Source organism: Dipodomys merriami, unplaced genomic scaffold, assembly GCF_024711535.1.
Source record: "Dipodomys merriami isolate MVZ:Mamm:240054 unplaced genomic scaffold, mDipMer1.0.p SCAF_49, whole genome shotgun sequence".
Classification (NCBI taxonomy): Eukaryota; Metazoa; Chordata; class Mammalia; order Rodentia; family Heteromyidae; genus Dipodomys; species Dipodomys merriami.
This window is the reverse complement of record NW_027206057.1, coordinates 2,812,406-2,827,095: the sequence shown is the minus strand read 5'-3', so window position 1 is coordinate 2,827,095 and position 14,690 is coordinate 2,812,406. Positions and strand designations below refer to the sequence as shown.

The 14,690-nt window shown below is 41.4% G+C and overlaps 1 protein-coding gene across 1 annotated transcript; it reads left to right on the top strand.

The window, feature by feature from the left end:
- Positions 1–309: 309 nt before the first annotated feature.
- On the top strand, positions 310–14,331 carry Cavin2 (caveolae associated protein 2). The gene is made up of 2 exons (XM_069995690.1): positions 310–1,101; positions 11,950–14,331. The coding sequence occupies exons 1-2, from the start codon at positions 619–621 to the stop codon at positions 12,715–12,717; spliced, it is 1,251 nt and encodes a 416-aa protein (XP_069851791.1). The 5' UTR covers positions 310–618; the 3' UTR covers positions 12,718–14,331.
- The last annotated feature ends 359 nt before the right edge of the window (positions 14,332–14,690 follow it).

Genomic DNA, 14,690 nt, shown 5'->3' with positions numbered 1-14,690 from the left:
CAAAGAAGAAACTAAACATCACAAACTTGGCTTTTCCCCCTCCCAGTAGAGTACCCTGTGTTCTGCAACCTGTCAGTTAGTTCTGGGACAAATGCAGACAATATTTTCCGTTACAACCACTTGTATCCAGGAAAAAAAAAAATCAGACAACTCTGTAACATAGCAGCCAGAGAAAAGTTTACTAGCTTTAGCCAATTGGAAGCTCTGGAGCTCCGCCAAGTTAACATGTTTTTCTCCGCCTCTAGATGAAGTCATGATTGAAATATGGCATTGAACTTGTTTTAAAAAGGAAAGGGGAGTAAGGGTGGGGGGAACTAAACCTGCAGCAAAGTGCCCTGGACTGTGGAGAATGTGGTTAGGAAATGTGTGTGTGTGCTTCTGAACTCTGAGTGGCTCTCCCTTCTGTAACCTTTGCCTCCCACTGGGTGGAGTAGAGCCTTTAATAGCAGCTGGAATGCAGTTCCCCTAATCAGCTGGGCCAGTTGTTGCCTGGCTGAACCGCTGCCACTCCTGGAGAGTGAGTGGTGCTCAGAGCTCAAACCAGCGGAGACAACTTCTGTATCCTCACCACTGGCCCCCCTGCTCTCCACGCAAGAAGCTCCCGGCACTGAAGCAACCATGGCAGAGGATGCCACACAAGCTGAAAAGTTCCAGCATATGAATGCGGACATGCTCCAGGAAAAGCCATCGAGCTCCAGCCCCATGCCTTCCTCAACGCCAAGCCCCAGCCTGAATCTAGGGAGCACAGAGGAGGCCATCCGGGACAACTCCCAGGTGAATGCTGTCACAGTGCACACGCTCCTAGACAAGCTGGTGAACATGCTAGACACCGTGCAAGAGAACCAGCGTAAGATGGAGCAGCGGCAGATCAGCCTGGAGGGCTCGGTGAAGGGCATCCAGAACGACCTCACCAAGCTCTCCAAGTACCAGGCCTCCACCAGCAACACCGTGAGCAAGCTGCTGGAGAAGTCTCGCAAAGTCAGCGCCCACACGCGGGCTGTCAAGGAGCGCCTGGAGAGACAGTGCGCTCAGGTGAAGAGACTGGAAAACAACCATGCCCAGCTCCTGAGACGCAATCATTTCAAAGTGCTCATCTTCCAGGTCAGTGTCCCCCCTCTTCCTCCTCAGCCTTGCGGCTCGGACTCTTCAACATTGATGATCTCAGTCCTCCCTGGCTCTCACAGCCAATTTCACATCTGTGCTGCCAGTCAGGGTGGATGGCATGACATGCACACACACAAGGCTTTTTCTCTTTCCAGCCTGTAGCAGGCAAAGTGTGAAATCCACAGCCTGCAGTGGGAATTTCCCAGGTCACCTCAGCCCAAACTTGAGGCTTGTGCCTGCCTGGTTAGTAGAATAGGATCATTAGTCAAGGAACATCTGGATGGCCTCCAGACAGGTTGGGGAAAGGTGCAGGTGTTGTACCCACACCAGTCAAATTATTTGTCTTTTTGCATTAGGAACTTGGGGCTCTGGCTGTAGCAGTTAGCTGGACAGGGAAATTTAATTCAGTAGCTGCTTTGTCAACTCTTTGTAGACCTGAGGTAATCAAGTGATTTCTTTGGTTTGGTTTTTAACCATTTTTAACCATTAAACTATCCCTATTTATGGAGGCCACCAGGGTTGGGGGACTAACCAAATGGAGAACTGGTTCTGCTCAAGATGAACTAGCATTCTTCTTTTAAGGTACTTTGGGCAAAGCAATTCTGAGTTTCTTTCCTAACAAACAAAACACTAAGAAAATGTAGGGAGTAACACTTTACCAACACACTAGATAAGTCTCTCACCACTCAGAGAGACCACAAACTGTTAAGCCAAAGAAAACCAAGTGTTATCAGTTGCTGTCCTAAAGGCTAGTCTTGAATATTTTCTCCTTCAAAAGGTTCCTGTAGAATAAAAAGGCCACTTAATTTTCTTAATGCATCAATGATGCAATTAATGTAGCAAGAGGCTACTTGGGGACAGGAGATTGCGTGGGGCTGTTGTTCTGCCAAGTGGTGGGCATTTGTGAATCCAAGGGCAGTGCTGCCTGGTGCTGGAAGCCCTTCCGCCCAGTGGCACCCAGCCAGGTGCAGAGCCCAGGAAGCTTTTCCATCCTGCCTTGGGGCTGACTCCTTGTGACCATGTGAATAGAAGAGGATTTCAAAGGCATGGCGGGGAGAGGCTGTAACCAACACTTTGATTGTGAAAGCGACACAGGGGCAGCCTTCATCTCCCAAGAGAAATTGGGATTTTCAAATAAGGAAGCCTTCTTTTTCTAAATGAATCTGCTCTGCCAAGTCAGAACCTAAGCCTTCCTCTCCCCATAAAAGGGAAGACTCATCTTGCTGCTTTTTTGTCCACCCTAAATGGCACTTGAGTGTTAGAAAGGTTCAGACTATTGATACCCTCCTATATCTCACGGGCCTTTGCAGTCAGCAAACCTTTTCAGTTTTTAATGTAAATGCTTTTTATGTACCTGATGAACTGAAAAAAGAGATATGGTAAGCCGTTTGAGTTCCCTACTTCATTAGCCTAAAAGTTATTAGGAACCTCCACTCTCAAGGCATTTCTAAATTAAATAATGTTCTCCAAACAAAAGCAAGCATGTACAGACCTGTTTAAACCTGAGTCACCAAAGGAAATATTCCTTCTTCCAGTGTGAATTGGGAAGATTATCTCTCATCTCATCCTGTGATTTAGGAGGGAGGGGAGTATTTATCTAGTAAAAGGAAAAATCACAATTTGTCAGGATTGGTTTTTGCTTTGTTTTGCCACAGATGTTCTACAGATATGGTGGCAGGGGGTGGGGGGAGAGGCAGAGACTGGGAAGATATGTGACTAGAAATTCAGAAAACTCTGAATCTGACATTTTAGAGAAGAAAAAAAAACACACAACTGTTTGGGAACTTAAAGGCACATGCTCTTGATGAGGGCCTGACATACTCACCTGTTTTGTTACATTGGATTGACAGGTGTGAAATTGCTGCCAGAAATGGTAGGAAATCTTCACTTAGTGAAAAAAGGCTGAAACAAAGGTACTGAAGACCAAAATTGAAGCTAAAAGAAGTTAAGGCAATGTACTCAGCCTCCATTCTGAGCACCCTAGCTAGCATCCCTCCAGAGATAAGAAAAAAGGAACACCCAGTTTCTTTAACCATGGAATAACTTTTCTGAGCCTAGAGTATATTGGAAATCCCAATTCTTAAAATACTATAAAAATAGTTGGGGGGCAGGGAAGTTGGCTCAGTGGTACAGCATTTACCTTGCATGCATGAGGCCCTGGGTTCGATTCTTCAGCACCACATAAGAAAAAAGAAAAAAGCCGGAAGTGGCGCTGTGGCTCAAGTGGTAGAGTGCTAGCCTTGAGCTAAAGAGCTGAGGGACAGCGCCCAGGCCCAGAGTTCCAGCCCCACAACCGGACCCCCCCCCAAAAAAAAATTTGGGGAAACAAATGCAAATTTTGTCCTCATATTGCCCTGACTTTGTGCTTTCATAAAGCAGGAATTTCCATCAGGTCATAATTGCAGAAATGATAAAGAAATAATCAGTTATGTTAAAGAGTCATCCAATATAGTGATTGAAAAGATAAATGTAGGAATCATACAGAATGCTGGTTCAAATCCTAGTGCTATCACTTTTCGACTGCATGATCTTGGATACCATTTCTATTTTATTCTTATCTGTTTCTTCATGAACACACTGAAAATATTAATACACGTTTAAAAATCTAAATTCCTTTAAAGCCCTGTGCACACAGCTGAGGCTCTTTCTGTGTATTTTCTCATGTATTCCCAACTTACAGATCGGGATGCTTCGATTCAGTTTATATAGCTCATCTGAAGTTGTTTAGTAAAGAAGCAGTGAAACTAGAATTCAAGCTCATGTTTAATTGGTCCCAGGACATATCTTCTTAACCACTATTGCTTCCTCCCTCATATCTCTCTCATATACTGAGGGATAGAGCAAATAACCTATTTAGAATAGTTAGCTCAGACTAACACGATGTAAATGCTCAGTGCATAGAAGCTATTACTGAGTGGGTCTGAAAGGCATTTATTTGCTCAGAGAGACGACCATGCTTTTACTTAGTTAGAAATGTGGCTTTTGAGCCAAAACTGACTCCACCCTTCTCAGGATCTTCAAGCAGCATACTTATGTTTTTAAGTTAAGAATTATTAATACATAAACAGACACACAAACTGCCACCACCAATCAGGTACCAACTGTCATGTCAAAATCAACATCATGTTACAACTCCATGAAAGAAAAGGACTCTACACAAAAGACTATTCTAACTGGCCCATCTAGTAGCAGGACATTCTTCAGCATGTGGCAGGAGTCTTACCTATAGGGAATATGGAGGGCAGATGCATGCTGGGTACCAATTTGTGCAAGTAATTTGTCATTTTCAGTCCACTTGAACCTTACTTTCCCTTACTAAAACCATTTATTTTCTAGTTAAAGACAAAAAAATGTGTGAAAATAAAAAGAAGGTGAGAAAAAAGCTGACAGGTGAATTTAGTAGTATAGTGTTAAGCTTACATTCTACTTTGTAAAATCCTATCACAACCTCCAAATTTACAAGTGATTGATTGGTTGGTTGGTTGGTTTATAGATGCTTACATATTTGCATTCTTTCATGCCAAACTTTGTTCTTAATCTTCCACCTGTAAAATATGTCCCTGGGTTGGGAAGGTGGCTCAGTGGTAGAGTGCTTGACTTGCATGCATGAGGCCCTGGGTTCGATTCCTCACCACCACACAAAGCAGAAAAGGCCATACGTGGTGCTGTGTGACTCTAGTGGTAGAGGGCTAGCCTTGAGCTGAAATAGCTGAGGGACAGTGCCCAGGCCCAGAGTTCAGGCTCCATAACCAGCAAAAAAGAAAAAAAAGTCCCTTATTCATTGAAGTTTGTACTAAACTTTACTACATTGTAAAGCATGTAATTCTTCAGTACTTGCTTCATATTGTAGGCAGTAGTATCTAAAAGCAGAGGAACATTTATCTCTCGTTGATCAACAAAATAAAAATTCAAGCTCTGGTTAAACTCAGCAGCTTTCCTTTTAAACTGTGCTGTAATCGCTTTAAGAACAATGTTTGAATTCAAAATACTGTGACCAAAACACTGTGTCCAAGTATAAATGATATAAGACTCACAGGAAATGTTCATCAAAGGGGGCATGCTGAAGAAATACAAAGATTAATGCTTTGCTGTAAGCATGACTTTTACTGAAAATAAAGCATACAGAAAATCAGTAAATTCAGTTAGAGGGAATTTTCTTTGCTGGTGGAAGAGGCTAGAATTCCAAAAGTAACTGGCTCTGGAGGTGTTGTGTCTACTTAAGTTTCTAGTAATGATCATGTGAAAAAGCAGTTTGGGAATAATTTCAAATCCAAGCAACAAAATGAGAGTACTCATGACCAGCTTACACTTTCATCCACATAAAATTGTGAAATTGGGTGAAAAAAGTAGAGGTTAGATATTTCCAGTGGATATGTTTCTGGAGAAAGAAGCTTATAAATGTGCTTAAATATTCACCTTTTGGGTTCCTTTGATGAGACCAGAATTTTAGAAAGTGCTAAAAGAGTCTGTGTGATTTTTTTTGTTTCTTTTGTATGATAGTAAAAGTGAAATATCTTCAGACTGCTTCACAGTTGACTCTTTTACACACTGTTCATTATTCAAAGCCACTACTCTAAACACTGTTCAGTTAGCACAGACTTGGGAAATGGCAATATAGATAATCAAAGATGCTTTCACATGACACTATGCCATGTTTGTATCACATTGATTAACACTCCATAATGGGGTATTGCTTTTGATGTGTAACTTATACAGTGCCTTTTTAGTTTTTTCAAGAGGAACAAAATGCTAGTTCTGATATTATTTGTCCTAATTGAATGCCAGCACTTCCCTAGGCACGATTCAGTAAATAACTGATTATTGTTGCTATTTCTTTGGGAAAAAAATCACTACTTTCTCTCCTATAGAGAGATTAAAACACTAGACCTTTTGTCAGACAAATTCCTTCTGCATAAAGCCTACCTTTCCATTGTTTCATAATCTGTATCTTATTGAACTGAACAAATGAAAAATGTGTTTTAGAACTCAGGTCCCGTAGTTTTAAGTATTGTGGGAGAACACATATTTGGCATGAATGGGTGCACTACTGAATCATTTCTGCCATTTTTAATTATGTTTTGTGCAGTTAGAGTTAATGTCAACCACTCAACTATATTAGACCTGAAAAAAACCTTAATAATAATTTAGTTTATTTTACATCAAAGAAGCAGAGGCTCAGAGAAGCAAAATGACTGGCAAGGTTTCATATTAATAATAGAAATTTTACAGAATAGAATTGTGAAATGAGTACTCACAAACACAACAATCCCACTGTGGTAAAGTTCATGTTTACTGGGTTTTCTGTGTATGCTTTTAAATAATTCAGCATGATTTGTGTTTTGGTCTCGTTTTGTTTTTTATGTGTAACAAAGAATACCTAACCAGTGTGATCTTTAAAAAAAAAATTGAACCCTTGATAACACTGAAAAATAATGAAACTTTTAAATCCACCAGAATGTGAAAGACTGCTCAGGGATTATAACTAATGCATTTTATTCTTATGACTTGCTGATTCCACCAGCAGCTGCCCTAGGGGTGCAGTTCTAATCAATGGTTTATCCACTTGGCAATCTATACCTCAGAAACACAAATTGGAAAAAAACATCAATGTGTAAAGGAGACCTATAAATCAGAATGTCAGGTGGGCATAGTTCCATTTTAATAACTAGTATTTAGAGATTATTGGATAAAATATTCCATGGGCACAAATTTATGGCCTTCATATCCCTCCAGGATGCTACCACATCCCTGCAGGAATAGGATATTCTTTGCTATTTTTGTCTAACAACAGGAATGATAAGTTTGTGGCAGTCTCCATATTCAAGCTTTTTAAATGACTTAAGGCTGATTTCCTTTTCTAACAGACATGAGATCTTTCTATTTTTAAGTGTGCAAATGTATATGTGTGCAGAGAAGATGTGTGCGCGATCACATGCTTCCTCCCAAGAAGCACCCAGTATGTCGGCAAGTTTCACTGCATTGATATTTCCATGCACAACTGGGACTATTAGTTCACCAGAATCAATATAAATAGCAAACAAGCTGAAGTACAAGGAAAAATGTTACTTCTCGCGAGTTCTTTCTATTCCTTTCTCTTTTATGCCACAAGCAGATCGGTCATACATGTTTGAAGAGTGCCGCTTAGTTCTCCCGTCCCTTGAAAAATCTCCTAAGGGTCCTTGTGAAAGGTCAAAACCAGGAATACCTGCATCGGTAGAGGCTCAAGACCTTTCTGAGAACAAAAGACAAATAACCAGCTGCTCCTCTGGGTTTCTACCAGGAAGAGCTGCCAAACAAGGCATCCCACTGGGACTCTGCTGCCGTTTCAAGGAACCACAAACCTTAAGTAGACAAATGGGTAACCAGAACAGGTAAACAGTGACAGAGTGTATACAAATCTCCGCCTTTGAAAGAGCAGTCACAAACATGATAGTAGTAAGCAGAAGGCAAATGTGTCCCCTCACCTGTAATCATGGGAACTATCACATGCTTCTGAGAGGTGGGTGTGAGAGGGCCACACACAAGAGTATTCGTGCCAGTGGGCAGTTCATGGGCAGTTTGGGGAGAGGGCAGTTACACAAGATCCATTATCCAACGCTGTTTGACTTTCCCCCACCACAACAGCTACTTCATAGTCAAGTACCATGCATATGTCTTGCAAAAGAAGAGGGATTTTGAAAAAGGCCAGTATTTTCCTGCTTCCAAACACACATTTGGTAACGTGTGCTTAGACATTCACAAAGCCCTATAGAAAAAGAAAGGCCTGGGCTGCAGAGTGCATGCCATAAGATGACACCAGACAAACACTGTCTAGTAGACAGAACCTAAAATACTGCCTGAGTTATTCAAAGGGTAGCAGAAATGTCTCTGTGAGCCAAGAGGACATGGCTCACTTGTTTCCAGTTGCATAAAGACATGTCCAACTCATCCTGGATGGTCTCTGTTCCTGCTGAGTTGATTTCCATACTTGGCATTTAAGAGCTCTAGTATAAAAATTCCCCTCAAAGTTTACTAAAAGAGTTCAACTAATTGTTTTCCACCTTCTCTCTGCCTCCCCTCGTGCCCCTGTGTGGCCTATATCTACCACAGATCACTCCTGACTCGCTTTCTAGTACATGTTCCTCAAAGCTGTCCTCAAAAGGTATGTGATGAGAGACAAAAGAATCTCAAGACCCTATGGTAATAATAAAAGTTCACATATAAGAAAAACTGAATTCTTTGAGAAGTACAGTTAATATACCTACCTGCGGTTTGGTTAAAGAAATGGAAGCTGAGCTTTACAACGTCGGTGCCGGGGGGGGGGGGGGGGGGGGGGGAAGGGGGGAAGGAGAAGGATTGGGATTGGGATTGGGGGGGAGGGGGGAGAAGTAAAAAAAAAAAAAAGAAATGGAAGCTATCCCTTTTTAATTCCTCAGACAGATAATAATACTATACAAACTGTACTCTGGTAACCAAGGTTTAATTTTATCGTTTTCTGCCTGAATCTCTGCTTCTTCACTGACTGCTTCCTTCACTGAAGACTTTTTTTTTTTTTTTTTTTTTTTTTTTTTTTTTTTTTTGGGGTCCGGTCGTGGGGCCTGAACTCTGGGCCTGGGCGCTGTCCCTCAGCTCTTCAGCTCAAGGCTAGCGCTCTACCACTTGAGCCACAGTGCCACTTCCGGCTTTTTTCTTTTTGCTTATGTGGTGCTGGGAATCGAACCCAGGGCCTCAGGCATGCAAGGCAAGCGCTTTACCACTGAGCCACCTTCCCAGCCCTGAAGACTTTTAATAACATTTCACTGGACTTTTAGTTTCTTCCTTTCCTGTAAGCAACATCTGTCAAGGCTTCCAAACCTTTGTCCATCCCCAGAAGTTTTGCTTGAGTCCTAACTCCAGAGTCTTAAACACCAGAGTCCTAACTTTCTATCCATATCACTAATACTCACCCACTGAAAATTCATCCTTTCCCTTGAAAAGAGATCATGATTCCCTCTAGGCTTCAAGTTCTGGTTTCTCTGGCAACACTGGCATTCAACAAACAAAGGAACTAAGTTCATTCCTTTTAGTCCTCAAGCTTGCCCAGTAGATCATCAGTCCCACTCTAAACACCTTCAGGGCTTCTTAGAAAGCTACTTTGTCACCAGTGTGTTCAGTTACCAATCAGATGTTGAGCTTCAAGTGTTCAGACACTGTGGTGAACACTGCTTTTCTACTTTGTCTTTTGTACTGTACTTGGCTTTCAAACTGGAAGGATGTAAAGAGAGCTTTGGGAAACAGAATATGTAATGTCTTCTAACAAGGAATCCAACAAGACTTTCTGCTTTTAATATCTACCCATGACTCTCTCCTTATCTTAATCAATTGATGGAAAGGATCGAATATGAGTGAATAAGGATCCTATACAAGTGAATATAACAGAGATAAAGAGCTATGTGTCTTCAAAGAGTTATCATTATTATGATATCCAGTGATTAAGAATTATTACTCTTTTGAAAGTGTCTCTATAGTACTAAAACTTTGTTCATTTATTTTTTGTATTAAGAAGACAAAAAAATAAACAGTAAAAACTGGGCAAATGGCTCCACCTATAATTTTAGCTACTCAGGAGACTAAGATCTGAGAATCATGGTTCTAAGTGAACACAAACAAATAGTCAAGGCTTTCATATCCAGTTAACCAGTAAAAAGCCAATCATAAAGATATGATTCAAGTGGTAAAGCACCAGCCTTGAGGGAACAAGCCAAGTAAGAGTGCAAGCCCCAGCTGGGCACCAGTGGCTTACGCCTGTAATCCTAGCTACTCAGGAGGCTAAGATCTGAAGATCTCGGTTCAAAACCAGCCCGAGCAGGAAAGTCCATGAGACTCTTATTCCAATAAACCACTAGAAAACCGGAAGTGGCACTGTGGCTCAAGTGGTAGCATGCTTGCCTTGAGCTGAAGAGCTCAAGGACAGTGCCCAAGCCCAGAGTTCAAGCCCCATGACTGACAAACAACAACAACAACAACAACAACAATAATAATAAATAAAGAGTGCAAGCCCTGATTTCAAGCCTCTGTACCAGCACACAAGCTACCTTCACACACACACACACACACACTAACATTTAGTCTCCAAATAATCCTTGTGCTTGTGCTGGTCCTGGGATTTGAACTCAGAGCCTGGACATGGTCCCTGAGATCTTTCTGTTCGAGGATAGCACTCTACTGCTTGAGCCATAGCTCCAACTCTGGCTTTTTTTTTTTTTTTTGCTGGTTCATTGAAGATAACAGTCTCTGGAATTTCATGCCTGAATTGGTTTCAAACCATGATCTTCAGATCTCAACCTCTGATTAGTTAGGATTATAGGTTTGAGCCACTGGCATAAACCAATTTTATTGTTAATTTTACTAGTTCAAAATTGCAAAAATGAGAAGGGAAGTTCTTCATGCTAGCATGGACTTTGTGTGACGTTCAGAACCCAGCTAGACTTGAATTGGCTAGATACAGTCATTTTATCTATCTAAAAGGGAATTGAGTAGCTGAAATAAAATCAAGTCCCCTTGATTCCCTGTTTACAGTGGTGGAGCTTTGAGTCACCTTGGGTTCATCCAGAGTCCTGGTGGCCCTGGGAGCACATTTTGAAAGCTGCTAATCTACATGAAATCCTCTGGTTCATATTTGGTAGAAATGGAGACCCAAAGAGATTAAATTATTTGTTGAAGCTGTGCAGCCATTGATTACAGTACAGCAAAGACAGAGACTTGGGCCTCCTGCCACAGGCTCCATCCTGGGCTGGAGTTTTTTTTCAAGTGAAAATGTGATAGGCCCTTGCTGATGAGCTCTCATTTTCTAATACTTGTAAAACAGTCTAAACATTAGAAGGGTCTTAGGGTATGTGACCTATGACTGTCTTGACCACACTCTCCTCTTTGAGTAATGCTGCAGCCCGGTACGCTTTGCCCTCTGGAGTGGAGTTCTCAGGCAGGGAGGAATACCACTGCCTGTGAGAGAGGCTGAAGGAGAGGTGTGTTCACAGTGGTGAGGAGAAGCAGCTCCCTGAGCCTCTCTCCTCACTCTGAATCAAATGTAGGCGCCCAAAGATTGCTGCCTAAAGATGCTCAGTTGAATAACAGAGTTTGGATGAGCTGTGCCTGAAAACGTACTTTTCCTTGCTACTCCACAAGGGACCCCCGGATCTCAGCTCCCTTGCTAGCTTCTACCGAGGCTATCTTGAGCCACCAGATCCCAGGAGCAGGCCCCAGGAGGGCTAACCTTTGCTTCTTTATTGTAAAATGGTGCTATGCAATGAAAGAAATATGTGTTTTACAGCAAATACTATGGTGGACCAAACCTTCCCTTCTAACACCGCCTGAATCAAGATGTTAACGTGATACTCTGCACAGAGGATTTCTCAGTTCTCTTCCCCTGGCCCTATTTCTATCTTCCAGCTTGACCTTCAGCACTCTTTTGCAGTGGAATTCTGTCAGGAGCTGAGCCCTCTGACCTTGAAGGAGGGGAGGGAGGGAGAGAATGCACTGTATAATAACTCACTTTAGCTCCTTTATCTAGGCAGCTTCCTGGTGTATCTGAGTCGCAGCCCACTTCCCCCTGCCTGCCACTGATAGAGCCTGCGCCAGCTACCCTGATGACATTCCCAGTAGGCAGATCTTGGCCTTATCCAGCCTAAGGGGAATGGCTCTGACCAATTTAGAACAAACGCTTCTTATTCTAGAAAAACAAGCCACACACATTTCCTATCTATCATTTCCACCCCCTCCTCCCCCACCAGAACCCAGACATGCACATTGAAGCTGGCCAGGACCATTTGTGAAGTCTACTATTAACACAAAAACCAACGTTGTCCATCTTTTTCTTTTTTTTTTCAGGAAGAAAATGAGATCCCTGCCAATGTGTTTGTAAAAGAGCCGGTTTCCAGCCCGCCGGAAGGAAAGGAGGAGCTCGCAGACGAAAACAAGTCCCTGGAGGAAACGCTGCACGCGGTGGACCTCTCCTCCGATGATGAATTGGATGAATTGGCCCACGAGGAGGCGGCGCTGGAAGACAGCGCAGAGGAGAAGACCGAAGAAAGTAGGGCAGAGAAAATCAAAAGATCCGGCCTCAGGAAGGTAGATAGCCTCAAGAAAGCATTTTCTCGCCAGAACATCGAGAAAAAGATGAACAAGCTAGGGACAAAGATCGTATCCGTAGAGAGGAGAGAGAAAATTAAGAAATCTCTCACTTCCAATCACCAGAAAACATCCTCAGGGAAAAGCTCCCCCTTCACTTTCGGGAGGAAGAAAGTCAGGGAAGGAGAAAGCCCGGTGGAAAATGACAGCAAGTCAGAAGACTTGGCAAGCAATGAGCAGTTACCAAATGACCACGAGGAGAGCTCATTTGCAGAGGGCCTGTCTGAAGCCTCGCTCCACAGCCCCCTGGCAGAGGGGAAGAACACAGGAGACCCCGAGGAGAAGACGGCCTTGATGGGGAGTAAGTCAGGAACCGACAGCAACGTCAACTTGACCATTATGGAAGATGAAGAAGAAGAATCCGTGGTGCGCTATGAGGGGGGATATTGTCTAGCTTCTGAGGAAACAGAGCGGTCAGAGGAGAAACCCGTGCAGCCCGCTGTACTCCAGGTGAACCAGACCACCTGAGCGCAGAGACCATGCGCACAGCCCAGCCCCTGCTTTCATGCAAGGGGCAGCCATGGCCTAGAAACGAATTTCTCCCCAAGTCCAGCACTGCCCACTCACTCTCTCACTGACCAAGCAGTAATCATGATCCATGTAGCAGCACCCTACACACAAGAATCAAGAGCACATCTGTCAGGAGCTCCACTTTAAATTTGCATTCGATATTTCTATAGAGTTTATCCAAAATTACCAGGAAGGGGGGGGGGGGGGAATGGAGCAGTTGGAAAGCACTGATCCCTTTGGCTTAGTAAGAAAATCTAGAGGACACTTAAGATAGTCGTCATGAAATGAAGTCATATATAGAGAGAGAGATAGATACACACACACACACACACACACACACACACACACACACACACACTTGTGCTACTCCATTCACTTGCTGAATACTGTAAGTGAATTAGTGAACTTTTACAGTACTCTGTGAACTCTTATTCCCTATGTGTGAGCTATATAATATACATAAGTATGTAAGCTAAAGACATAACCATGTATGTTAAGATTAACATTTTCAAAAAGTAGAAGAGAATGATTTCACTTAGTAGACGCCATTGTTTTATTTCATAGAAATTAGAACACTATGATAAGTAATGATACAAGCTATTAATTGAGTAAAGTCCAGTCTATTAGAACAGAAAAGTAACATGCAAAAGTAGACAAATAGGAGAAATGAGGAACAAAGAACATCAGAGAATGAAGTCAAAAGGAAAATAATAAGTGCTTACAAGTGAAATATTCTCAATATTAAGCTTAAGCTTGACTATGTTATTCTTTAAAGAATATAAAGAAGTTCATATATCCTAGACTAGCATGTTTTATCTCTAACATTTTTATTTTTAATATTTTTAATAGCATAGCATTTTATAGTGCTAAAGCTGCATTGTTCTTAATAAGTGCGTCACAAAAGTTTTCTTTATGTTCAATAGAATGTTGTCTTTTTAACACTGGGATGAGCATAAATCTCAATTGATGTTTACTATTCTCTGCATTTTCCCAAATTTGAAATAACTTTACACTTCAAATAATTTGATACCTGTTTATAAAATCTTTAAAAATCTACATATTTGGGGAGGAAATAATGACATTTTCTCTTTATTTGTGCATAATAGTAATTTCATCCCAAGTCATATTTTATTTATGCATTAATTTCACAGAATATTAATGTTTTAAACTTTTTAAAGCATGCTAGTGTTTTATGTTGTATACACATTCATTCAGACAGGGTAATTTTTACTGCTGCCTAACATTATACTAAAATATTGCTTTATTTTTTTAATTACAAAATGCTGTTTTCTTAAATGACAGTTCAAGATAATGGACCCAGAAAGCAAATTCTCTAGCTGTAGTACAAACCATTGTATATAATCTTTCAAATAGAAGTAAGCCAAGATGACATTAAAAAAACTATGCTTTGTCTTTAACAAAAGGGAAACATCTTAAAAAATATATTGATGGTATAATCTATTCGGCTATGTCCTTATTTTGCAATAATGTAACCCCAATTATTGGATTGTTGAACTAACAATGGCTGTTAAAGAAGATTAAATAAACGAAGAGATAAAACGTATATAACAATGTCAGTATTTTTGGCAGAACAATTTTACAACAAGCAGAAAAAATTGATTTTTAAACTCTCTTCCAGATATAGCAATAATGTTGATTGTTTCCGTCTTGATTTCCCCTACTAACTCTGCTTTCTTTTCTCGTGATCTCACTTAGAAATCCATCTCTCATTCTTCAATTTTCTTGACTTGACATCACCTTGCCAACTGTGGATACCATCTGAATTATGGCAGCAGCTTGATGAATTTGATAGTTCCATCTGCATTTTTATTATATCATACCTGACTTTATAATACCTTAAATAGTTCTGCAAACATGAATTTATTGAACGGCACAATCAGTTTATTCACTCAGAAATACCTTTGTCTTCT

Coding starts and splice junctions, on each gene's coding strand:
- Cavin2 (XM_069995690.1), top strand. CDS start 619: ATGGCAGAGGATGCCACACAAGCTGAAAAGTTCCAGCATATGAATGCG. Junction 1,102..11,949: donor TCAAAGTGCTCATCTTCCAG/GTCAGTGTCCCC, acceptor TTTTTTTTTCAG/GAAGAAAATGAGATCCCTGC.